At 43.2% G+C, this 26,882-nt stretch overlaps 1 protein-coding gene across 1 annotated transcript; it reads left to right on the top strand.

The window, feature by feature from the left end:
- Positions 1–299: 299 nt before the first annotated feature.
- LOC128704891 (FAST kinase domain-containing protein 5, mitochondrial) lies at positions 300–26,715 on the top strand. The gene is made up of 6 exons (XM_053800105.2): positions 300–439; positions 11,743–13,406; positions 13,945–14,069; positions 15,328–15,478; positions 15,680–15,909; positions 25,740–26,715. The coding sequence occupies exons 2-6, from the start codon at positions 11,924–11,926 to the stop codon at positions 25,899–25,901; spliced, it is 2,151 nt and encodes a 716-aa protein (XP_053656080.2). The 5' UTR covers positions 300–439; positions 11,743–11,923; the 3' UTR covers positions 25,902–26,715.
- Positions 26,716–26,882: the final 167 nt, after the last annotated feature.

The raw sequence follows: 26,882 nt of genomic DNA, 5'->3' as shown, positions 1-26,882 counted from the left end.
GGCCGCCAGGGTGGAGGGCAGCCAGGGTGGAGGGCAGCCAGGGTGGAGGGCAGCAGGGTGGAGGGTAGCCAGGGTGGAGGGCAGCCAGGGTGGAGGGCAGCAGGGTGGAGGGTAGCCAGGGTGGAGGGCAGCCAGGGGGGCGGGCAGCAGGGTGGAGGGCAGCCAGGGTGGAGGGCAGCAGGGTGGAGGGCAGCCAGGGTGGAGGGCAGCCAGGGTGGAGGGCAGCCAGGGTGGAGGGCAGCCAGGGTGGAGGGCAGCCAGGGGATCAGTCAGCAGCAAGACACAACACTAGTGACTTACACTTCACTTCTTCCTTCATTACTGGTGATGAAATAAGTGAAGGCAGGGAAGAAGGCAGTGTGATGGCAGCAGCAACGGGGAGGGAATGACCCAACAACAGCAACAACGGCAGAATAAACGGGGATAGTAACAGAAACAGGTGATAAATAAGGGAGGAGGTGAAAGGTGGTGTTTTACCTCTGGGAAGTTTAACAGTGTTGCCGTGAGCTCTTGCGGATTTACCGCGTTAGGGACGTTTACCAGTGTAATTGTAGTGTCTTGCCGTGTGAATAATGGTGTCAGTTGCCGTGTGAATAATGTCTTGCCGTGTGAATAATGGTGTCAGTTGCCGTGTGAATAGTGTTGCCGTGTGAATAATGGTGTCAGTTGCCGTGTGAATAATGTCTTGCCGTGTGAATAATGGTCAGTTGCCGTGTGAATAGTGTTGCCGTGTGAATAATGGTGTCAGTTGCCGTGTGAATAATGTCTTGCCGTGTGAATAATGGTGTCAGTTTCCGTGTGAATAGTGTCTTGCCGTGTAAATAGTGGTGTCAGTTGCCGTGGTAATAGTGGTGTCTGTTGCCGTGTGAATAATGGTGTCAGTTGACGTGTGAATAGTGTCTTGCCGTGTAAATAGTGGTGTCAGTTGCCGTGGTTATAGTGGTGTCTGTTGCCGTGTGAATAATGGTGTCAGTTGCCGTGTGAATAGTGTCTTGCCGTGTGAATAATGGTGTCAGTTTCCGTGTGAATAATGTCTTGCCGTGTGAATAATGGTGTCAGTTGCCGTGTGAATAATGGTGTCAGTTTCCGTGTGAATAGTGTCTTGCCGTGTAAATAGTGGTGTCAGTTGCCGTGGTAATAGTGGTGTCTCGCCGTGTGAATAATGGTGTCAGTTGACGTGTGAATAGTGTCTTGCCGTGTAAATAGTGGTGTCAGTTGCCGTGGTTATAGTGGTGTCTGTTGCCGTGTGAATAATGGTGTCAGTTGCCGTGTGAATAGTGTCTTGCCGTGTGAATAATGGTGTCAGTTGCCGTGTGAATAGTGTCTTGCCGTGTGAATAATGGTGTCAGTTTCCGTGTGAATAGTGTCTTGCCGTGTAAATAGTGGTGTCAGTTGCCGTGGTAATAGTGGTGTCAGTTGCCGTGGTAATAGTGGTGTCTTGCCGTGTGAATAATCGTGTCAGTTGACGTGTGAATAGTGTCTTGCCGTGTAAATAGTGGTGTCAGTTGCCGTGGTTATAGTGGTGTCTGTTGCCGTGTGAATAATGGTGTCAGTTGCCGTGTGAATAGTGTCTTGCCGTGTGAATAATGGTGTCAGTTGCCGTGTGAATAGTGTCTTGCCGTGTGAATAATGGTGTCAGTTTCCGTGTGAATAGTGTCTTGCCGTGTAAATAGTGGTGTCAGTTGCCGTGGTAATAGTGGTGTCAGTTGCCGTGGTAATAGTGGTGTCTCTTGCCGTGTGAATAATGGTGTCAGTTGACGTGTGAATAGTGTCTTGCCGTGTAAATAGTGGTGTCAGTTGCCGTGGTTATAGTGGTGTCTGTTGCCGTGTGAATAATGGTGTCAGTTTCCGTGTGAATAGTGTCTTGCCGTGTAAATAGTGGTGTCAGTTGCCGTGGTAATAGTGGTGTCAGTTGCCGTGGTAATAGTGGTGTCAGTTGCCGTGGTAATAGTGGTGTCTGTTGCCGTGTGAATAATGGTGTCAGTTGACGTGTGAATAGTGTCTTGCCGTGTAAATAGTGGTGTCAGTTGCCGTGTGAATAGTGTCTTGCCGTGTAAATAGTGGTGTCAGTTGCCGTGGTAATAGTGTCAGTTGCCGTGGTAATAGTGGTGTCTCTTGCCGTGTAAATAGTGGTGTCTGTTGCCGTGTAAATAGTGGTGCCAGTTGCCGTGGTAATAGTGGTCTGTTGCCGTGGTAATAGTGGTGTCTGTTGCCGTGTAAATAGTGGTGTCAGTTGCCATGTAAAGGTGTCTGTTGCCGTGTGAATAGTGGTGTCAGTTGCCGTGTGAATAGTGTCTTGCCGTGTGAATAGTGGTGTGTTGCCGTGGTAATAGTGGTGTCAGTTGCCGTGTAAATAGTGGTGTCGCCGTGGTAATAGTGGTGTCAGTTTCCATTTTAATAGTGGTGTCAGTTGCCGTGTAAATAGTGGTGTCGCCGTGGTAATAGTGGTGTCAGTTGCCGTGGTAATAATGGTGTCAGTTGCCGTGTAAATAGTCGTGTCGCCGTGGTAATAGTGGTGTCAGTTGCCGTGGTAATAGTTTACCTGGAGTTTACCTTGAGAGAGTTCCGGGGGTCAACGCCCCCGCGGCCCGGTCTGTGACCAGGTAATAGTGGTGTCAGTTGCCGTGTAAATAGTGGTGTCGCCGTGGTAATAGTGGTGTCAGTTGCCGTGTAAATAGTGGTGTCGCCGTGGTAATAATGGTGTCAGTTGCCGTGTAAATAGTGGTGTCGCCGTGGTAATAGTGGTGTCAGTTGCCGTGGTAATAGTTTACCTGGAGTTTACCTGGAGAGAGTTCCGGGGGTCAACGCCCCCGCGGCCCGGTCTGTGACCAGGTAATAGTGGTGTCAGTTGCCGTGTAAATAGTGGTGTCGCCGTGGTAATAGTGGTGTCAGTTGCCGTGTAAATAGTGGTGTCGCCGTGGTAATAGTGGTGTCAGTTTCCGTGGTAATAGTGGTGTCAGTTGCCGTGTAAATAGTGGTGTCGCCGTGGTAATAGTGGTGTCAGTTGCCGTGGTAATAATGGTGTCAGTTGCCGTGTAAATAGTGGTGTTTGGTGCCAAAGAAAAGTATTAATAATAATCTTTATATCCACCAGTACATGATATAACTTATACAAACCATAGTTAACATCAGTGACTTAATATATAATAATAATAATAATAATAATAATAATAATAATAATAATAATAATCTTTATATCTACCAGTACATGATATAACTTATACAAACCATTGCTAACATTTTTTTTTTTTTTTTTTTTTTTTTTATTATCACACCGGCCGATTCCCACCAAGGCAGGGTGGCCCGAAAAAGAAAAACTTTCACCATCATTCACTCCATCACTGTCTTGCCAGAAGGGTGCTTTACACTACAGTTTTTAAACTGCAACATTAACACCCCTCCTTCAGAGTGCAGGCACTGTACTTCCCATCTCCAGGACTCAAGTCCGGCCTGCCGGTTTCCCTGAATCCCTTCATAAATGTTACTTTGCTCACACTCCAACAGCACGTCAAGTATTAAAAACCATTTGTCTCCATTCACTCCTATCAAACACGCTCACGCATGCCTGCTGGAAGTCCAAGCCCCTCGCACACAAAACCTCCTTTACCCCCTCCCTCCAACCCTTCCTAGGCCGACCCCTACCCCGCCTTCCTTCCACTACAGACTGATACACTCATGAAGTCATTCTGTTTCGCTCCATTCTCTCTACATGTCCGAACCACCTCAACAACCCTTCCTCAGCCCTCTGGACAACAGTTTTGGTAATCCCGCACCTCCTCCTAACTTCCAAACTACGAATTCTCTGCATTATATTCACACCACACATTGCCCTCAGACATGACATCTCCACTGCCTCCAGCCTTCTCCTCGCTGCAACATTCATCACCCACGCTTCACACCCATATAAGAGCGTTGGTAAAACTATATTCTCATACATTCCCCTCTTTGCCTCCAAGGACAAAGTTCTTTGTCTCCACAGACTCCTAAGTGCACCACTCACTCTTTTTCCCTCATCAATTCTATGATTCACCTCATCTTTCATAGACCCATCCGCTGACACGTCCACTCCCAAATATCTGAATACGTTCACCTCCTCCATACTCTCTCCCTCCAATCTGATATTCAATCTTTCATCACCTAATCTTTTTGTTATCCTCATAACCTTACTCTTTCCTGTATTCACCTTTAATTTTCTTCTTTTGCACACCCTACCAAATTCATCCACCAATCTCTGCAACTTCTCTTCAGAATCTCCCAAGAGCACAGTGTCATCAGCAAAGAGCAGCTGTGACAACTCCCACTTTGTGTGTGATTCTTTATCTTTTAACTCCACGCCTCTTGCTAAGACCCTCGCATTTACTTCTCTTACAACCCCATCTATAAATATATTAAACAACCACGGTGACATCACACATCCTTGTCTAAGGCCTACTTTTACTGGGAAAAAATTTCCCTCTTTCCTACATACTCTAACTTGAGCCTCACTATCCTCGTAAAAACTCTTCACTGCTTTCAGTAACCTACCTCCTACACCATACACTTGCAACATCTGCCACATTGCCCCCCTATCCACCCTGTCATACGCCTTTTCCAAATCCATAAATGCCACAAAGACCTCTTTAGCCTTATCTAAATACTGTTCACTTATATGTTTCACTGTAAACACCTGGTCCACACACCCCCTACCTTTCCTAAAGCCTCCTTGTTCATCTGCTATCCTATTCTCCGTCTTACTCTTAATTCTTTCAATTATAACTCTACCATACACTTTACCAGGTACACTCAACAGACTTATCCCCCTATAATTTTTGCACTCTCTTTTATCCCCTTTGCCTTTATACAAAGGAACTATGCATGCTCTCTGCCAATCCCTAGGTACCTTACCCTCTTCCATACATTTATTAAACAATTGCACCAACCACTCCAAAACTATATCCCCACCTGCTTTTAACATTTCTATCTTTATCCCATCAATCCCGGCTGCCTTACCCCCTTTCATTTTACCTACTGCCTCACGAACTTCCCCCACACTCACAACTGGCTCTTCCTCACTCCTACAAGATGTTATTCCTCCTTGCCCTATACACGAAATCACAGCTTCCCTATCTTCATCAACATTTAACAATTCCTCAAAATATTCCTTCCATCTTCCCAATACCTCTAACTCTCCATTTAATAACTCTCCTCTCCTATTTTTAACATGCTAAGATAACAGGGATATCTTGCTACTCCTACTAACACTTTGGTCACACTTCACAGACACGCACATGCATATATATATATACATACATCTAGGTTTTTCTCCTTTTTCTAAATAGCTCTTGTTCTTTTTTATTTCTTCTATTGTCCATGGGGAAGTGGAAAAGAATCTTTCCTCCGTAAGCCATGCGTGTCGTATGAGGCGACTAAAATGCCGGGAGCAATGGGCTAGTAACCCCTTCTCCTGTATACAATTACTAAAAAAGAGAAGAAGAAAAACCATTGCTAACATACTATATAAAAAGTTCCTGGTGGCCTGGTGGCTAAAGCTCCCGCTTCACACATGGAGGGCCCGGGTTCGATTCCCGGCGGGTGGAAACATTTCGACATGTTTCCTTACACCTATTGTCCTGTTCACCTAGCAGCAAATAGGTACCTGGGTGTTAGTCGACTGGTGTGGGTCGCATCGTGGGGGACAAGATTAAGGACCCCAATGGAAATAAGTTAGACAGTCCTCGATGACGCACTGACTTTCTTGGGTTATCCTGGGTGGCTAACCCTCCGGTGTTAAAAATCCGAACGAAATCTTATCTTATCTTATGTAGAACATTTCTTGCAACTCAATACGAATAAAAAACCCACATTGTGAACTTTGCAAAGAAATAAAATCTCTAATTGTTAAAAAATCTGGAATTCCCTCCCTGAAGTTTGTGAAGGTCACAAAGCTATTGTTAAAAAGTCCTTTGCTTTTATTTTCAAGGACCTCAATGGAAATGAGTCGCTGAGTTTTTTTGGGTCATCTTGGTGGGTAATTTACACATATGTTAAACTATGCAGAACAACCAATGTGAAAAAATAGTGAAATTCCGAGCGCTTTCATGACTTCTAACATTATCAAGGAACTACGTATATACATAGTTCCTTAATAATGTGAGAAGTCACGAAAGCACTTGGAATTTCACTATTTTTTCACAGTGGTTGTTCTGTATATTGTGATATCACCAGTTTACTGTGATCTTGTTGCATCATATGTTATGCTATCTTTGCTTAATATTTTATTACATGTAAACTACATTTGTAAACTGCACAAAGAAATAGTTTGGGTGGTACTAAAGCACCTCATCTCCATCTTGATAGCAATATGTTATGTCTAAGTTATGGAAATATAAACACATATGCAGTATAATGTGATCCTTTGTTGACTACGTTTCGCCCACACAGTGGGCTTTTTCAAGTCACAAACAGAACTTCCATGTCTAAGTTATCCTGTGGACTGTAGTTAAAAAGATTACAGAGGTACATAATGGGGCCTAGGGATTGGGCCCCAATTCAGTTCAATTCAATTCAATTCAGGTTTATTCTCTATAAGGGTTACAATGTGGGGTTAACAGGTTTTGGGTATTGTGTGGTTTACATGTTATAAAATACTAATTACAGAGGGAGCCACTAGGTCTAAGAAAACCAATTTTCATCTAATTTTGTCCCCATTCTTCCAGCCTTCCTTCTGCTCCCATATATAATTAGTAACATATATTATCCACTTATATTTTTATTTTAAGCTAAATAACTTAATATATTTTCACCATCTCTCTTCCGTCACTGTATAAAACTGAAGATCATTGATCCAGTTTAAATAAGTAATTCTTTTCTAATTGACCATTTGCCATTTGATACCTTGTTTTATTGTACCTATGACTGTAGTTAACTACACAAGAACTCTTACATAATAGCTATGTCTACATGACACGATTGCAAACAAACCATACCATGGGTGGGGTTTGAACCCATGGTTAGAGAGTCTCAAAACTGTTGTTTTGAGACTCTGACCACGAGTTCAAACCCCACCCATGGTATGGTTTTTTTTAGCTGTGTCTAGTTCTTAAGTAGCATGGAAGTTACTTATGTACAGATACACAGAGGTACAATTATCATACAGTGTAAATTACCTAAGGTAACCCAAAAACTCAAAGTAACTTATTTCCATTGCCCAGAATGCATTTCATAATTAGTGGCTTTCTTTTGTGCCTACTATTGTGCGGATTCATGTATTTACATTATTTGTATGACTCAGAGAAATAAATCATTATCATTATAATGTTGTTCTCCCCGATACAACTCAGCAGTCGGCTAACACCCAGGTGCATACATACCTAGGTACTGCTAGATGAGCAGGGACAGCAGGAGGCTCGGTATGCAGCGCTCTCGCATTACAGTCTTGAGTATCTGTGGTTCAATCCCCAGTCGGGTAGAAACAGTGTATAGTTCCTTACACCTTCTGTCCCTGTTCACCTAGCAGTAAGTAGGTACCTGGGTGTAAGTTAACTGGTGTGCATTGCATCCTGGGGGGCAAAATTGAAGGACCCCAATGGAAATAAGACAGACAGTCCTTGATGATGCACCAACTTTTTTTGCATTATCCTGGATGGCTAACCCTCTGAGTTAAAAATCCCAACATATCTTATCAAATCTCAACATTTCACTCGTGCCAGAATTGATCCCCAGACCCCCAGTGTGTGAGCTGATCATATTATTAACCAAGCCATGAGCACCTATATCATGGTTTTTTGATGTTATAAGAGGGTGATAATAGTAGTGCTTTCGTGCCAATGTGAGGATAATAGAATAGTAATATTAGTTAGTTTAATATATTTATTATGCAGCCATACCCATCCTGTGGGCAATAGTCACAAGATTACAGAAGCACATAATAGGGCCAAAGTTTTGATAGATAAAGTTACACTGGTAATGAACTACGTATTTGTTAATATTTGGTTACAGTTTTTTTTTTTTTTTTTCAACAAGTCGGCCGTCTCCCACCGAGGCAGGGTAACCCAAAAAAGAAAGAAAATCCCCAAAAAGAAAATACTTTCATCATCATTCAACACTTAAACCACATTCACACATTATCACTGCTTTTGCAGAGGTGCTCAGAATACAACAGCTTAGAAGCATATACGTATAAAGATACACAAAATATCCCTCCAAACTGCCAATATCCCAAACCCCTCCTTTAAAGTGCAGGCATTGTACTTCCCATTTCCAGGACTCAAGTCCGACTATATGAACATAACCGGTTTCCCTGACTCCCTTCACTAAATATTACCCTGCTCACACTCCAACAGATCGTCAGGTCCCAAGTATCATTCGCCTCCATTCACTCCTATCTAACACGCTCATGCACGCTTGCTGGAAGTCCAAGCCCCTAGCCCACAAAACCCTTTACACCCTCTTTCCAACCCTTTCGAGGACAACCCCTACCCCTCCTTCCTTCCCCTATAGATTTATATGCTTTCCATGTCATTCTACTTTGATCCATTCTCTCTAAATGACCAAACCACCTCAACAACCCCTCTTCTGCCCTCTGACTAATGCTTTTATTAACTCCACACCTTCTCCTAATTTCCACACTCCGAATTTTCTGCATAATATTTACACCACACATTGCCCTTAGACAGGACAACTCCACTGCCTCCAACCGTCTCCTTGCTGCTGCATTTACCACCCAAGCTTCACATCCATATAAGAGTGTTGGTACTACTATACTTTCATACATTCCCTTCTTTGCCTCCATAGATAACGTTTTTTGACTCCACATATACCTCAACGCACCACTCACCTTTTTTCCCTCATCAATTCTATGATTAACCTCATCCTTCATAAATCCATCCGCCGACACGTCAACTCCCAAGTATCTGAAAACATTCACTTCTTCCATACTCCTCCTCCCCAATTTGATATCCAATTTTTCTTTATCTAAATCATTTGATACCCTCATCACCTTACTCTTTTCTATGTTCACTTTCAACTTTCTACCTTTACACACATTCTCAAACTCATCCACTAACCTTTGCAATTTTTCTTTAGAATCTCCCATAAGCACAGTATCATCAGCAAAAAGTAACTGTGTCAATTCCCATTACAGTTGTAATGAGTTATTTATAAAGATGAATTAAGTCACAAAAATATTACAATGTAGCTTATATGTAGTTGTAAATTATTTATATTGCTTTATATTTTAGCAAGGTATGCATGAATTTAAACAAGTTTAAGTGGTTATGCATTATTTACAATAGGCAAAACAGGGTATTTTCCCAGAATGATTGGTAACATACCATTGTAGATAAATGCAGTACATACTTGAACGTTTCTGAGTGAGTGGTCTAGGTGCTCCTCTTCTGCAGGACCCCAATGGAAATAAGTCACTGACTTTTTTGGGGGTTAACCTAGGTAATCTACCCATATATTACTATGTATGATAATTGTAATCACCTCAATTTGCTTAGCTGTACTTATGCATAACTGCACCTAAATAAACTTACTGTCGTGAAATTTGCTTTGAGGTTTCTACTGCTGCTGCAGACTGCCACAGACAGGACTCAGCAGTGCTTTCTCTGAAACTTTACAGTAGTGCCTGTAGTTATGTAAGTGTATTTTTTAAGTGCTTTTGTAAGTGTATTTTTGGGGGTCTGAAACGTTAGTTTAGTTTAATATGTTTATTATGCACCCCATACCCATCCTGTGGGCGGTAGTCAAAAGATTACAGAGGTACATAATTGGTCCAGGGACTGGACTCCAAAGTTTTGATAGCTGAGCAAGTTACAATGGTAATGAACTAGATCTGGTCATAATCATGACCAAGTTACAAAGGTAATGAGCTCCAGGTAGAGCTGGTCACACTCATGAATAATTGCAAAGGTAATGAATCATAAACACATTAATCATGAGAATTTACAAAGGTAATGAGCTCCAGGTAGAGCTGGTCAAAATCATGACAAGTTTCAAAGGTAATGAATGATAAACACGTTATCACATGATTACAATCATAGACAAATTACAGAGTAATGAGCAGTTAACAAACATAGCAGGGAATTCATCCATTGCCCCAACAACAGATGTTGCTAAGTGCCTGTCTCTCCTCGGTAGACAGCCATTGCAAACAGCAGCAAGTTGCCCTGGGATCTGCTGCTTGCACGAGCACCATCGACCCTCCCTAAGAGGTCCAAGAAGCCAGTGACTCCATTAGCAGCCCGATGGAGAGCTCCCCTAGGGACATGTCAGCGTCCTGGTGGACGCCAAGTTGATTGAAGATCCCAGGCCCTCGTGTGCACGGATGTTGAAGCTTGAGGAACTGAGTACACACCGCCTGTGGCACACCTGACAGCTGCCTCGCGGTCGAACTCCACGATGCTGTCCCTGTAGTGGAAGTTCCTGTGAGCCCGGCACTCCCTGCAGTGCCATCGTGGGTTAGGGGAGAAGTACCCTCTACAGATGGGGTGGCGCTGGGAGTTGGGTGGGTGAGGCGGGGGAGATGCGCAGGGGTGAGGCGTTATGAGAGGGTCACTGTTTACTACACATGCCCTCCCCCTCCCCTCCAGCGGAGAGGGGGGGAGGCGCTGACTGGTCCTGACTCGACAACACCAAATCCTCTGAAACTGCACAACACTTCAACAATTTACGCTGAAACGATGCACTGGGATGTCCGTTCGCTGCTCTGGTATCTTCTCAAAGCATTCACACTGAGTTCTGTTAAGTAGGGACCTGGTCAGCCTCTTTGACCAGGAGCTATCCTTGAAAATCCCGCAGCTAGCCCGCTACACAACCTGCCGTATCGGCCATGTTAAGCCCTGTGAGCTGATCTAATTTACATTATTCCTTATGGGAACAAATTCGTTCGGAATCGGCACTCGAACAGCCTTCTGGAACGAATTAGGCTCATAACTCGAGGTACCACTGCATTAGAAGCCCTGTAACTCAGTGGCAAGTAGTGAGCCTGTTACTCTCAGGACTACAGTTCAGGCTCCTATCCACTTTTCTGTGTACAGTGGACCCCCGCATAACGATTACCTCCGAATGCGACCAATTATGTAAGTGTATTTATGTAAGTGCATTTGTACGTGTATGTTTGGGGGTCTGAAATGGACTAATCTACTTCACAATATTTCTTATGGGAACAAATTCGGTCAGTACTGGCACCTGAACATACTTCTGGAGTGAAAAAATATCGTTAACCGGGGGTCCACTGTATGTATTCATTTACAGTTGTTCATTATAACTTGAATTTAGTTCACAGATTGTGGCTTTGAGGGAGGTGAAGATAGATTTACTGTGAAGGTTGCTGAGGTTGTGGGAAGGAAGAATTGGGATGCAGATAGTAAGACTCAAAATTCATCAAAGGTATATCAGATGGTGGCCTCTGATGCATACAGGACAAAACAATACCCTAAAACAACATAAACATGAAAACACACACACACACACACACACACACTGTCAGCAGTCTTGTATGTATTGTATATAGTGTTGTGAGGGTTTGTTATCAAAGAAATTGGAATTATGTTTCCCTTCAGATCAAATTCAATTACCCACTCGTCTCTCGCAGTCCCCTTGTGGCGTTCGACTCTTATGGGTTAAATGCTTTCACATAATAATAATAATAATAATAATAATAATAATAATAATAATAATAATAATAATAATAATAATTTATACTGTTGCTGCTGATGCTTCTGAGGTCATATTCTAATGTTTATTTACTTTTTTCAGAGCTGTTAACTTCAGTAGTGTGGTTATTCTTTGGTTGACATCTGTAACCAATTTCAAGAGTTTTTCTACTCTCAGCCCAGCCTTAAATAAGGCTCCTCTGGTGACTGCCTCATTAAATAGGCTCTTGCTGCTTGTGACCTGTATTCTCAAATTATAAACCTTCTAGAATCAAGTACGTAAAATGTGTGCACAAAGGCTTTGGCCAACTGTACAGGCCCTCGGGCGAGGTTTGATCAACAACAGGACAGAGATTATCCAGCAAGGTGTAAAAGCTTATAATGTGCAAAATTTTAATAATGGTCATCTTGGCCAGGGACACCAACAGAGCCACGTGGTTGGTCACGATTGCTTCTCAACGACACAACGTCCCACACATACTGTTCGGGGATCATTCAACAAAGTTGTTACTCGATCTCTGCACTCAGGAACAGTATTTTTTGTAAAGGAATTTTGTGACTCTGAAAATGAGCATGCACATGCTATTTTGCGCTCTTTACCTGCTTACCATGAAACTACAGTGGCTGGAGACAGTGTTTTAAATCATTCCTTTTATCAACATGCAGTTCAACTCTCAGACTCAGAATGGGCAAGATGTAGTCCTGAGGAGGTGGCAAATGGATTTATTGCCATGTCTCAGCTGTGTCGTCACCGTCCCATGGACCTGGAGGAATCGCAACATTCTGGGCTATGTAATACACTTAGTAGCAAATTAACACAAATAAGTGATAACCAGCTCCTAATGGTATTGTCGGCTCTCTCCCTTTGGCCTCCCACTGATGGCACTACTACCCCAAATTTTGTGGTATTGTGGAATGCTTTGGACCAGGCATGCACTGAGCGCATGCGTCGGTGGGACATGGGAAAGATGTTCTTGGTGGCTGATCATTGGTTTGCATTGCGGCTATCCAGAATTTCCATGTACAATGTACGAATGACTAAAATTTTGGGGAGAAAAGTGACTTCAATGGCCCCAACCCAGTTGGTGCAGTATCTTTTTTATGCTAATTTGAGTCGAAAATTAGAACCTTTTATAGTTAAGAAGGAAATAGAAAAGCGCCTTACTGAAGTGCTAGAACTAATTTCAATAGAAGAACTTGGTGTAATTGCAATGGGCTTCTTTAAAACTCAGACATTTCTTGAAGATGAAAAACTCATAGAAGTCATCATTAAAAAAACTAAAGATGATTTAGAATTTGTGTCGGATGCTTCTTTGTGTGCCATTTTGAAACTGCTACGAAAAAGTGTTCCTGTCACACAGTGGAAATTGTTACATGAACTATTGGACTCTCTTCAGCCACACCTGGACAGACTCAACAACATGTGTCTCCTTCAGGTTGCTCTGCTAGGAAATGATCTCCTTATCTTTCATCCTCAAGTTATTGACACAATTGCTTCAAAATTTGCCAATGAGATGACAGTCTTACGATTAAAAGATATAGAGAGAATAACATTTGCATTGATGTTGTACAACTATGTGCCTCCTAGCCAACCTGACATGTTTAACCTGATCGCAAAAGAATTGAGGCGTCCCGAGAGATTATTAGAGATTAACCACTATCCAAAGTGTTTTGTGTCATGTGTAGTGTATCTCATGACAATGGGCTTACTTCCTCAAGACCTTATCTCTGCTGCCCTCCAGCCTTCCATGCTTAATCTCCTCAAAAGTGAGTAACAGCTATTTATTTTATCCTTTATTAGTTTGGCCTGCTTTCAAGGCAGTGACGATGCTGGTGAAGGACTTGTGATGCAAGGAATTAGATACCTTTTCCTCCAGCCGAATCTGCTCACCCCTCATTCCCCCAAATAATGTATGACCCTTGCAGGTATAGTGCTTCCCTATGAGTATACTGTAATAGTAATATAATTTATGTAAATTCTCTTAATCAGTGGGAAGTGCTAAACTGACAAAAAGTTGTAGTGCCTGGGGAGTGAGTCATTAAGGTTCAATTCAAGGAAAGGGAGAGTAAGTTCAGTTTCTTGAATCAAGACCCTTGTGGGCTTAGTGCTTAGTTTTGATTATATAAATAATTGAATCAAGGGCCCCTCACTGGCATCAAGGCACCCTTCCTCTACTTGAAGGATTATAATGCTGTAATATACTACTGTAATAATATTAGTTTGGCTTAATATACAAACTTCTGAAAATGAAAGTGGTACACACTACTATATAATATTTATGTAATAGAGTTTTAATTGTTTTAGTGAGCCGGAATTACACTTCTATGGGTCGTGAGGTTAATGAGCTTGACTGGACACTGGATATTGAGGGTCCTCCAAATTATCGAGGATACAGACTTTCACGTGAAATGCGAACCCAGTTAACTAAGGTAATTTGCTCTTTAAATTATGTTCTCATTGTGTAGGCTATTATTTTAGATTACCAGCATTTATTAAGAGTCAGGAATATCTTTATTCATGCTTTTAAAATCTCAGTTGAAAGTGCCATTTACCTTTAGTACCCCCCTCCTCACCCCTTTTCCATATTCCATCCTTACGTATCTTTCCTTCCCAACTTACCAAACCTCTGGTTAAATAATAATAATAATTATAATCTTTATTTCTCAAGTATGTGTACAAGGTATACAGGCCTAGCTAACATCAATGACATACAGCTTCTCCTCAATGATGGAGTTCCATTCCTAAGACAACGTTGGTAAATTCATCGCTAAGCAAGGAGCATACTATAATGGTAGTGGGTTTGTGTCAACCATCTTTGATATTGTTTTAATGTCACCTTTGCACCATTTATAACATTTCTGGTATATTTTTAAATGTTTATATGTACATTAGTTTGCTGTATATTGTAATAAACAGAATACATAGAGGAAATCAGCTCTAATACACATTATTTAGGTATGCATACTGGTCAGAGAGCCCATCGTAATTCCGAGTCGTCAGTAAATGAGTATGTCGCTAAGTGAGGAGAGGCTGTATTACTAGATAGAAAGTTTATTTCCTCCCTCCCCATGAATGTAGTAATAACGAAATGAAAAATAGATTGAGAGAGTGCTTTATTGGTGGTCTCCCTGGCTATTTTCCCATCGCTTGTAGTTAATTTAATATTGAGCAACCTATGGGGTGAATTAAATACTTTTACTGTTTGGTTTTCACTTAACATTCTAGTTAACAATAATATATTAGGAGTGTCTCCCTGTGACTTGTGATTGTTTAACAATTAAAGACAGTGTCAAGAAATAGAGTACACATATCATGGATGGATATACTATAGTATATTGACCATCTGATATTATTAAAAAATATCAATACAATTCAGTCCCAGCTCTGTTAACTTTACAGTAGAACCCTCCAAAGGAGAAGCAATACCTGTTGTTCAGTGTTTCCAAAAACATACCCTCCAACAGGGTTCCTTGATGCTGGCAAAGGGCTCCTAATAAAAGGAATTGGAGTCACCCTTTCATTGGATCAAGCCTGATACTTTTCATTCCCTAGGGTCTGTATTATTCTTGTAGTCTTAGCATTTCTCAGGAATAATAATAATAAGTCTTAAATTTGTACATATATATATATTCATTATGCGTTTCATTATAATTTAATAATGAATCTCATACTATACTATCCTTTCAGCAATACATGGGAAACCTACCCACAGGCCCTAGCAAAAATCTGACTCATCAAGAACGCTTACTTCTAGAAGTTAAAGACAAACTTGCGGCCTTATTGGGAGGTTTACACCTCATCACAATCACACATGCACTTCCCCATATCCAGAATCCAGGTTAATATATAGTGTTGTTACTGAAAATTTAACTGATTTTTTTTCATATTGATTTAAAAATATATTTTTGAAAGCTAAGTAAAGAATTCAGTGCAGTTTCTCAGCCAATTTGTCAATGGACTTGTCATTTGTTTGCCGTGCTTATGGTTTCACTGGGGGCCACTGAAGTAATATTGATCTAGTGTTTATGGTTTCTAACAGATCTGATATTTTGCACCACAAATAATGGAGACCCTGTATCACTACCTCAAGAGTACCTTGGCCTTGCTCCTACATCACTTAAGTGTCCCATAGAGCACATTGGTGGTGTGCAGTGGAATGCTGTCATCGTTGCTGGACGAAATTCCTTTATTCGCAACAGTGATACTTTGCGAGGCAATATAGATATGAAGAAGAGACAGCTAAATAAATTAGGTTATCATGTTTCAGTGGTAAGTTGTACTCAAATTTGTTTACAAAGAGTGAAAAAGTACTAATCTGTTCCACAACAATACTGTATACAAGTACTTACTAATTACAAGTGGGATGCATATGTATTCACAAGGATAACTTTCAAGATTTTGTAGCTGCCTCTTAACAATGATTGGTGCAGTGTTTCTCGAGCCTTATGGGCTTTTATCATGCCTTGCAGAATTTCTAATTTCTCTAGGTTCAAAAGGGATTTTGTAGCCCATAATAATACTGCATATTACAGTTTTGGTTTTAACTGCTAAATTGGTATTCATGAAGTTACTGGGAGCAGTGTTCATCTGGGTTAGCAGTCAATAAGTTTTAATTTAGGGGCATTTGGTATTCTGGCCATTCTTCCTTTCTCCTTTGCTGTTGGTTTCAGGGAAGCTTTTAACAGGTTCTAATGACAATTCAGTGGCATTCTGTTTTCAATGGCCATGTCTCTGAAAATCTTGCCTTTAATGCAAATTCACTATTTTTTTCAGATTACACCCCTGGGGGAAAGCTCTCTTGATCTAAAGAATTGAACTTTCTCTCCCCTTCCTTTAATCAAGCCTTATTATATTTGATTTTCCCAGACATTACATGACCCCTATGGGTTAAGTGCTTCCCTCTAAATATAAAAATAACTTTTCAACTAAAGCTGATTTATTCCTTCAAGGGAAATGTTTTAGTACTATTGACCAGTTCTTGATCTCAGAAATTTGAGCTATAATCCCTTTCCTTGACTCAAAATTTATTAGTTAGTCATTTCCCTGGTTCTGCACACTTACCATAAATATAATCAAATGCAATAAATTTTGTTCTTTGGGATAATTTACAGGTACAGTGGACCCCCGAGTTTTGTGATTAATCCGTTCCAGAGAGCCTGCCGAAAGTCAAAATTCATGAAACTCGAAACCATTTTCCCCATAAGAAATAATGGATATAAAATTCATCCGTTCCAGACACCCAAAAATATTAAAATAAAATATTTTTTTTCAAATTAAATAAAGATTTACATACTGAAATCAATGAGAAATCAAGTACATGCATATAAAAAATAATAATAACATTACACTTACCTTTACTGAAGACTACTGGGTGGATGGAAGATGGGAGGAGGGAATAGGAGGAAGGTGTTCACTATTGTTTGGAAGGAAAATCTCCTTCCAATAGGACTTTAGATAGCAAGTCCTTATCTGGGGTTACTTTCCTTCTTCTTTTAATGCCACTGGGAACAACTTGAGAGTCACTGGACCCCTGTCGCACAAAATATGTCCAGAGAGGTCTTTTTCTGGCGTTTCTTTTAAGATTTCCTCTTCAAGGGGGGCTCCTTGGCGTGGTGAAGAGGCTCTTGGTCTGAGGAATTAGCCCTGTCGGTCTTTTTCCTCAGACCGAACCTAATTACCCCCCATTCTCCCCTCCCCTATCCCATCCTCCCCTTTTTCCATTCCTCCTCCTCCTCCTCACCCCTCCCTTTTGCCCTTCCTCTTTTTAGCCTTCGTGATTTCTCCCACAGGCGCGCTAGTTCCTAGGTAGGGGAAAGGACACCGGGGTCCATCCCATTCCGTTGAGGTTTCTTGGCGGTGGCGTAGTTTGCCGTGGAATCTGGATTGCCTAGGGATGTCCCGATCCCTCTCCGGTATCCCGGAGTGGCTTTGGGTGTCTTTTGGGCGACGGGTGTATCTCTGGAAGCCACCTTTCGGATTCCGGGGGTGGTGGCTGAAGGAGGTATGCTTTGTGGCGGATATCCGGCCGCCCTCTCTTTTGTCCACCGAGGTAGCTCGGCAGATGTGAGGTTGCTATCCCAGATTGCTGGTTTACTGGCATGAAGGGTAGGGTATGGCACGGGTTCCATGCTGCATCTGCGCTACTAGCGGTGTCGAGTCCTCTTGGGCGCGGAGGGGGATTTCCGGCCCTTTCATTCCTCCTGGGAACTATTCCTCCCCGCTCCCCCCTTTTTTTATTCTTTTTTTTATTTTTATTTTCTTTTCTTCTTTCTTTTTTTTTCTTAAAAACAAAAAGCAAAGGAGTAACCTAACCATGGCAGCCCTAGTCCATGAAACCACTACCCCCGGGCCCCTTCTTGATACCGCACCCCATTCTGACCCTGCCTTGTGTTTAGACCACTCTTCGGACACTCCTGATGCCCCTGTACCTCTTGCTGGTGCTGTTTCCTCACCCGCTTCAGGTACCGGGGCTTCGACTGACTCCTTCGATTTGTCTGAACTCCGCTCTCCTTTGACTATGCTTCCGGCTTCTCCCTCTACGGTACGGCAATTTTCGAATCGCCCACCCATTTCCTGCCGGACCAACTCCGGTCCTACTCCTAAACGCCAACGTCAATCTCCTGATGATGCTCCGTCGTTACCTTCCCATTCTACTCGGAAACGACCGACACGTCAAGCACTCCCTCTCCACGCTCAGTTTCGGACCACACAATGGACTAAATTCTTTACTTTAAGACCAACTTCTTCTTCTGCCTACCTTTCTGACCATAGTATTGCCAAAGCGCTCCTGCGTCATGTTGGCAGAGATATTTCATTTCACGCTCTCAAGAGCGGTACACGCATCGTCACTGTCCAGAATGCTACCCAAGCTCATGATCTTTCTCTCCTTTCGAATATCGATACTACTCCTATCACTATTGAAAAACATCTTTCTCTCAATTCTTGTAGTGGTACTGTCATTCTGCCCCATACCATAGTCCAACAGAATTTCCAGTCATGTGGCAATGATATTTTTGAACAGCTGGAACTCCAGGATCTCCCAATCCTCAAAGTAGACACTTATGTCCTTCCTGCCCGGGGGCGGAGACGTTACCCTTGCAATGTGGCTCGTTTAACTTTTGACAGCCGAGAACTCCCGTCCTCTGTATATGTCGCGGGACATCGGTTACAAGTTCGAAAGGTGATACCTACACCGCAACAATGTAGAAATTGCTGGCGTTTTGGTCACCCAGCGAAATATTGCAGATCTATGGCCGAATGCCCAGTCTGTGGTGCCGACAACCATTCTAATACATCTTGCAGTCAACCTCCATCTTGCCTTAATTGTAATGAAGCTCACCCTTCGTACTCCCGCCGTTGCCAGGTCTACTTAAATGAACGTGAAATCCGTTGCCTCAAAGAGGCAGAAGGTCTCCCTTATGCTATGGCAGTTACTCATCTCCGCCTCCAAGGGAGACTACCCCGTGTTTCTTATTCTCGTGTTTCCAAACGTCCCCCCACTTCTGGGGTCCCATCTTCTGCAGCCTCCTCTGTTGTTACCCCTCCCATAGCCACTACGGCATCTAATCCTTTTGCTGTCCTTGGCTCTGACGTCCCGACTACAACTCAGTCTGTTCTCACATCTTCGCGTCCTTCCTCACAAGCCCCAGTATCGACAAGACCTCGTACGACACCTAATACCAATCGCCCCTCTACTCAGAAGTCCAAAAAATCCACATTGCTCAAATCTTCTTTGCCCCTTCCTTCCCTTCTTCCACCTCCACACGTTACCTTTCCAGTCTCTGTACCTAGTTCTTCCCCTCTCTCTGGCTCTATTACAAGTGTGGAGATTCACCCTCCTCCTCGTACTATGCCTTCCACCCCCGTCCCCTCCCAAGTTTCTCCCTCTTCTGTCACCTCCCAGGTTTCTACCTCTTCTGTCCCCCCCCACACTTCATCTCCAGTCCCTTACACTTTTCCCTCCCCCTCTACTTTGGTACAGTCCATTACTGTCCCAATCTTTACTCACCCTCCTCCTCCTATCTCCAATATGGTTTCCCATACATCTTTGAATTCAGAAACACTTGAAGCCATTTCAGAATATATTGCAGAGACTAAACCTTCAATGGACACTGATTCACTTCCTGTTCCTTCTCTTCCCTCTCCTCCATCTTCACAACCCCATTCTTCGCAACGCTCCGTTCCTTCGCTACTTGAACATCTTCCAATGCCACCACACGTTGACTTTTCTAACCCCTCTAGTCCGTAGGTGCCTTTACCTACAGATTCCTGATATTTTCTTCATCGCCAATCATGGCCTATTTACAGTGGAATATCCGCGGCCTCAGGGGTAATCGGGGTGAGCTTCAGATGTTGCTTTCCAGGTTTTCCCCTGTTGGTGCTTGCTTACAAGAACCAAAATTACACTCGGCTGTTTTCCAACCTATCTCAGGCTATAATTTATTGTATTCTTCGGATCCTTTCTCAGATGGGACCTTTAATGAAAGTGCCCTTCTTCTATTATTTTTTTTTTATTATCACACCGGCCGATTCCCACCAAGGCAGGGTGGCCCGAAAAAGAAAAACTTTCACCATCATTCACTCCATCACTGTCTTGCCAGAAGGGTGCTTTACACTACAGTTTTTAAACTGCAACATTAACACCCCTCCTTCAGAGTGCAGGCACTGTACTTCCCATCTCCAGGACTCAAGTCCGGCCTGCCGGTTTCCCTGAATCCCTTCATAAATGTTACTTTGCTCACACTCCAACAGCACGTCAAGTATTAAAAACCATTTGTCTCCATTCACTCCTATCAAACACGCTCACGCATGCCTGCTGGAAGTCCAAGCCCCTCGCACACAAAACCTCCTTTACCCCCTCCCTCCAACCCTTCCTAGGCCGACCCCTACCCCGCCTTCCTTCCACTACAGACTGATACACTCTTGAAGTCATTCTGTTTCGCTCCATTCTCTCTACATGTCCGAACCACCTCAACAACCCTTCCTCAGCCCTCTGGACAACAGTTTTGGTAATCCCGCACCTCCTCCTAACTTCCAAACTACGAATTCTCTGCATTATATTCACACCACACATTGCCCTCAGACATGACATCTCCACTGCCTCCAGCCTTCTCCTCGCTGCAACATTCATCACCCACGCTTCACACCCATATAAGAGCGTTGGTAAAACTATACTCTCATACATTCCCCTCTTTGCCTCCAAGGACAAAGTTCTTTGTCTCCACAGACTCCTAAGTGCACCACTCACTCTTTTTCCCTCATCAATTCTATGATTCACCTCATCTTTCATAGACCCATCTGCTGACACGTCCACTCCCAAATATCTGAATACGTTCACCTCCTCCATACTCTCTCCCTCCAATCTGATATTCAATCTTTCATCACCTAATCTTTTTGTTATCCTCATAACCTTACTCTTTCCTGTATTCACCTTTAATTTTCTTCTTTTGCACACCCTACCAAATTCATCCACCAATCTCTGCAACTTCTCTTCAGAATCTCCCAAGAGCACAGTGTCATCAGCAAAGAGCAGCTGTGACAACTCCCACTTTGTGTGTGATTCTTTATCTTTTAACTCCACGCCTCCACGCCCTTCTTCTACGCAATGATATTCCGTACTGTCAACTATTTGTCCATACCTCGCTGCATTACACTGCAGCCCGTATCCACTTGAATAAGTGGTTTACAATATGTTCTTTATATCTCTCTCCTTCTCGAGCATTTTCTATCCCAGACTTTGCCTTTCTTGTTTCATCCTTACCACCACCACTTCTGTTACTTGGTGATTTTAATGCCCACCATTTCCTCTGGGGGGGGGTCTCATTGTGACTCACATGGCATTCAGTTGGAGGCTTTTCTTGCCTCTCACCCCCTCCATGTTTTAAATACGGGTACTCCCACCCATTTTGATCCTCATACTCATACTCTCTCTTGCATCGATCTATCAGTCTGCTCTTCCTCCACTGCACTAGACTTCACCTGGTCTGTTCTACCAGACTTACATGACAGCGATCATTTTCCGATCATTCTTACTTCTCCTTCCTATTCACCACCTTCCCGTAGCCCTCGCTGGCAATTTGATCGGGCAAATTGGGATCTTTACTCACACCTCACTGCTTTTAGTGAGGTTCCTTCTTCATCCTCCATTGATGAGCTCCTACACATCTTCTCGACATCAGTTTATACCGCAGCTTCTCATTCTATACCCCAAACCTCAGGCAGGCATTCTCAGAAGTGCGTGCCTTGGTGGTCTCCTGCTTGTGCTCGTGCAGTACGTTTGAAACGTGCTGCATGGGGCAGGTACCGGTACAATAGAACCGCTGAGAGACTTGTTGATTTTAAGCAGAAGCGTGCGATCGCTCGCCGTGTCATCCGTGAAGCTAAACGCACTTGTTGGCGAGACTATGTTTCCACCATCACCTCTGCTTCTTCTATGAGTGCAGTCTGGAAAAAAGTGAGGAAATTGAGTGGTAAATACTCTCCTGACCCGGCTCCTGTTCTACGGGTCACTGGTGTTGATATAGCAAACCCTCTCGACGTTGCCATTGAACTTGGCACACATCTGGTCCGTATTTCCCGAGGGCTCCATCTATGCCCCTCGTTTCTTTCCTCAAAGTCTGCCAGAGAGTTAGTACCCTTGGACTTTTCTTCTCTCGGAGAAGAACAGTATAATGTGCCTTTTACACTTCAAGAACTGGAGGCAACGCTCTCAGCTTGCCGATCATCGGCAGCTGGGCCTGATGACATTCATATTCGTATGTTACAACATTTACATCGGTCAGCCCTTGTAGTCCTCTTACACCTCTTCAATCTTATTTGGGCACAAGGAGTTCTTCCCCAGCTGTGGAAATCTGCCATTGTTCTCCCTTTCCGCAAACCGGGTACTACAGGACATGATGCCTCCCACTATCGCCCCATCGCTCTTACAAGTGCAGTTTGCAAAGTGATGGAACGCCTCGTAAATCGACGTTTAATGTGGTATTTAGAGACTCACAACAGTCTCTCCGCTAGTCAATATGGCTTTCGTAAGGGTCGTTCTACCATAGACCCCTTACTACGCTTGGATACGTATGTTCGTAATGCCTTTGCGAATAATCACTCAGTTATTGCCATATTTTTTGACCTTGAGAAGGCATATGACACAACTTGGAGGTATAATATTTTGGCCCAGGCCCATTCCTTAGGCCTCCGAGGCAATCTACCATCCTTCCTTAAGAACTTTTTAACTGACAGACATTTCCGTGTTCGAGTCAATAATGTTCTTTCCCCGGACTTCGTCCAAGCTGAAGGTGTCCCTCAGGGATGTGTTCTAAGCACAACACTTTTTCTCCTTGCTATAAATGATTTGGCCTCTGTTCTTCCACCCAATATTTGGTCATCACTCTATGTTGATGACTTCGCTATTGCTTGTGCAGGCGCTGACTGTCACCTTATTGCAGTTTCTCTCCAGCATGCGGTCGACCGTGTTTCCACTTGGGCCACCACACATGGGTTTAAATTTTCAAGTACCAAAACTCACCAAATTACTTTCACTAGACGCTCTGTTATCTCCGATCATCCTTTGTATCTCTATGGCTCCCGTATCCCCGAACGTGATACAGTCAGGTTTCTAGGCCTTCTCTTTGACCGTCGGTTAACCTGGAAACCTCACATTACCTCTCTGAAGGCAACTTGTCACAGCCGGCTAAACCTTCTTAAAACCCTTGCTCATCTTTCCTGGGGAGCTGATCGTCGAACTCTGCTTCGCCTACATTCAGCCCTCGTTTTATCGAAACTCGATTATGGTGACCAGATTTATTCCGCGGCCTCTCCTGCTACTCTCTCTAGCCTTAACTCTATCCATCACCAAGGCTTACGTTTGTGCCTTGGTGCTTTTCGCTCTTCCCCTGTTGAGAGCCTCTATACAGAAGCAAATGTTCCATCCTTGTCTGATCGCCGTGATGCCCATTGCCTTCGTTACTATGTACGCTCTCACGATCTACACAATCCTTCCATTTATAGAATGGTCACCGATATTAGTAGACATTCTTTATTCGTTCGCCGCCCCTGTTTGCTCCGTCCCTTTTCTCTTCGCCTACATTCACTCTTGTCTTCCCTTCAGTTACCACCTTTATATGTTCATGTAGCATCTCACTTTTCCCTGCCCCCCTGGGAAGTTCCAGCTGTTCGGGTCTGTTCTTTCTCACTCCCTTGCTCGAAAGCTCAACTGCCTACGGTGGCTTCCCGCTCTCTTTTTCTTGATCACTTCCACTCCCATTCTCATGCCACCGCTGTGTACACAGATGGCTCTAAGTCTTCAGACGGCGTCGGATTCGCAGCAGTGTTTCCGGACAGCGTCGTACGAGGGCATTTACTATCTTCAGCTAGCATTTTTACTGCTGAACTGTATGCCATTCTTGCAGCACTTATTCGTATTGCATCTATGCCTGTGTCATCATTTGTAGTAGTCTCAGACTCCCTTAGTGCTCTACAGGCTATACGAAAATTTGATACATCTCATCCCCTAGTTCTCCGTATCCAACTTTGGCTACGCCGTATCTCTACCAAACATAAAGATATTGTTTTTTGTTGGGTCCCTGGTCATGTCGACGTACAGGGCAATGAACAGGCAGACACTGCTGCGCGGTCAGCAGTATATGACCTACCAATTTCCTATCGAGGTGTTCCATTTCTGGACTATTTTGCTGCAATAGCTACCCACCTTCGCACCCGTTGGCAACAACGTTGGTCAACTCTGCTCGGTAACAAACTTCATTCTATTAAACCGAGCATAGGTTACTGGCCGTCTTCTTGTCATCAGTGCCGAAGTTGGGAGACCACTCTCTCCCGCCTTCGCATTGGCCACACTCGTCTTACTCATGGGTATCTCATGGAGAGGCACCCTGTTCCTCTCTGTGAGCAGTGTCAAGTTCCAGTATCGATTAGCCACATTCTGTTAGACTGCCCTCTCTATCAACGAGCACGCAGAATTTACCTCCAACGTCGTCTTCGTTCTACTACTCTCTCTTTACCTTCCCTTCTTGCTGATGGACCCTCCTTTAATCCTGACTCTCTCATTGACTTCTTGACAACGACCGATTTACTCCACAAACTCTGATGATACTTTTCGCACTCCCCTCAGCCCTTTCTGGTTCAGTCTCTTGCTGCCCTTTACCCTTTCACCATCCACTGCCCCGCTGTTATCCGTAACCTGTTGCTCATCCATCTCCCTTTTGCCACCTGATGCCCTCACTTCCTTCCTGCCCTGCAGCGCTGTATAGTCCTTGTGGCTTAGCGCTTCTTTTTGATTATAATAATAATAATAATCTTTTAAGATTTTCCTGAAGTGGGACACAACACTGTCATTGTACATGTTGCAGATATGGCTTGTTTCAGCTTGGTCAGGGTGATACTTTTCAACAATACTTTGCAACTCATTCCACTTAGCACAAATCTCCTTAATATTTTAAGAAGGCACCTCATCCACTCCCTCTTCCTCCTCCTCTGAAGCAAGTTCCTCGGCTGTGGTCTGATGCTGTTCCAGTCGAAGCTCTTGCAGTTTGTCAGTGGTTAGCTCTTCCCTGTGGTCCTCCACCAACTCTTCCACATCCCTGTCACTCACCTCCAACCCCATGGACTTGCCCAATGCCACAACACCTTCCACAACAGGCAGAGGGTCGGCAGGGACAGGGTCTGCCTCAAACCCTTCAAAATCCCTCTGGATTGTGTTCCTCACTTTATTTACCAAAGGGCTTGCACTAGCTTTCCTTGGGTCCACGATGACTTATTTAGCAGTTGCAAGCACAAAAAACAATGGATTATTATGAAATGTATTGTATGAACCCGCGGGGTGATGGTCACGTGTTGGTAAACAATGGCACACTGAGCGTGAATGGCGTGGGAGACTGGCTTGGTGTGCGCGGTGATGGGTTGACGGGTACTGGACGGTCGCCGAAACACGAGTCTAATCACAAAACTCGAGGCCAAATTTTGCCAAAAAAACGCCGAAGGTCAAATTTCACGAAAGTCGAGGCTGCCGAAACTCGAGGGTCCACTGTATGTATGTAATTTTCCATTTCCATTTTCAGTTTTTATTCTATATTTTATTATTTTTATTCCAGGTCCCATACATGGAATACACTCGTAAAAGTTTACGTGCGAAGCTCTGTTGTTTGGAACGCTGCTTAAATGAAGGTTCTACTCTTGATACCAGTGGCCGCTTGGACAATGCCTGGGTTGTGCTGAAAGGTCAGGCAGAACGACAAGAAGAGATAAATGGATGAGTCATTACAAGCTATTTGCAGCGAGTTGTGGTGTAGTTGGCTGCACACTGCATTTATATCCAATGACTGACACAGAGTTCAATGACTCATGGATGCTGCTAAATACTTCACAGTTAATGGTGGCTTTAGTTTTTATTGATACTTTGGGCTGAAGATCAACATTATTTGCATTGAATTATGTTCATATTCTTGAGCGAAGAGGTAAGAATTTGGGGCAAATGTTAGTCGTTTTTAGTTTGCAGTTGAGATAGGAAAAATTACTGAAAAGGTAGTGTTTTTGCAAAGTTAGGTTCACCAGCATTTCATCAAAGTGAGATTTTTGCAGTGACTGGTAAATGATAATTATTAAGTATTAGTCTTTATTTTTTAGTTAATATCATTAGTGAATGAATAGCAGTCTACATTCATAGGCTAATGAGGATTTAGACGAGGCAGAAAATTGCCTGTACTGGCTTGGTAATAATGAAGAGCCCAGTGGAATGTCCGCTGTTGCTGCTGCCGTAATTTTGCATAGCAGATGTCTGCTGCAGTCAGTGAAATATTGCTTGAACTTGAATAAATATAATTCATAGCAGGTGGGAAAGACTTTAAATCTTAAAACATTTATTGAAGTACATATCAATGTTTAGGTAATTAAATCAGTCCCCATAATCAGAATTTGTTTCTAAAACATGACATAACATTGAGCAAAGCATAATACTGAAAATACAAGAAAACATTAACAGACCATGAGAAAATTATTATTACTATAATAAAAAAAACGCTAAATCTACAAGGGTCATACAGCGCTGCTGGGCAGGGAAGGATGCAGGGGTACCATGAGAAACTTTTTAGTTTAAATTAGTTTTTTTTTTTTCTCATGCTTTGATAATATTCTATATTCTCACTGTGATTTGTACACTTAGAGCTCGTTCCAGAAATGAATACTGGTAACACCGATTTCAAGTCTTTCCTGCTTGGTAATGGCAAGCACACTTAATG

This window comes from Cherax quadricarinatus, chromosome 91 (genome assembly GCF_038502225.1).
Source record: "Cherax quadricarinatus isolate ZL_2023a chromosome 91, ASM3850222v1, whole genome shotgun sequence".
NCBI lineage: Eukaryota > Metazoa > Arthropoda > Malacostraca > Decapoda > Parastacidae > Cherax > Cherax quadricarinatus.
The sequence above is the reverse complement of the archived record's forward strand: the minus strand, read 5'-3'. Positions and strand labels throughout refer to the sequence as shown.

What these genes read in the sequence shown, in the direction of transcription:
- LOC128704891 (XM_053800105.2), top strand. Translation starts at nt 11,924, where the DNA reads ATGTGTGCACAAAGGCTTTGGCCAACTGTACAGGCCCTCGGGCGAGGT. An exon ending in CATGCTTAATCTCCTCAAAA is followed by an intron (nt 13,407 to 13,944) that starts GTGAGTAACAGC and finishes TAATTGTTTTAG; the next exon opens with TGAGCCGGAATTACACTTCT. An exon ending in TAGGTTATCATGTTTCAGTG is followed by an intron (nt 15,910 to 25,739) that starts GTAAGTTGTACT and finishes TTTTTATTCCAG; the next exon opens with GTCCCATACATGGAATACAC.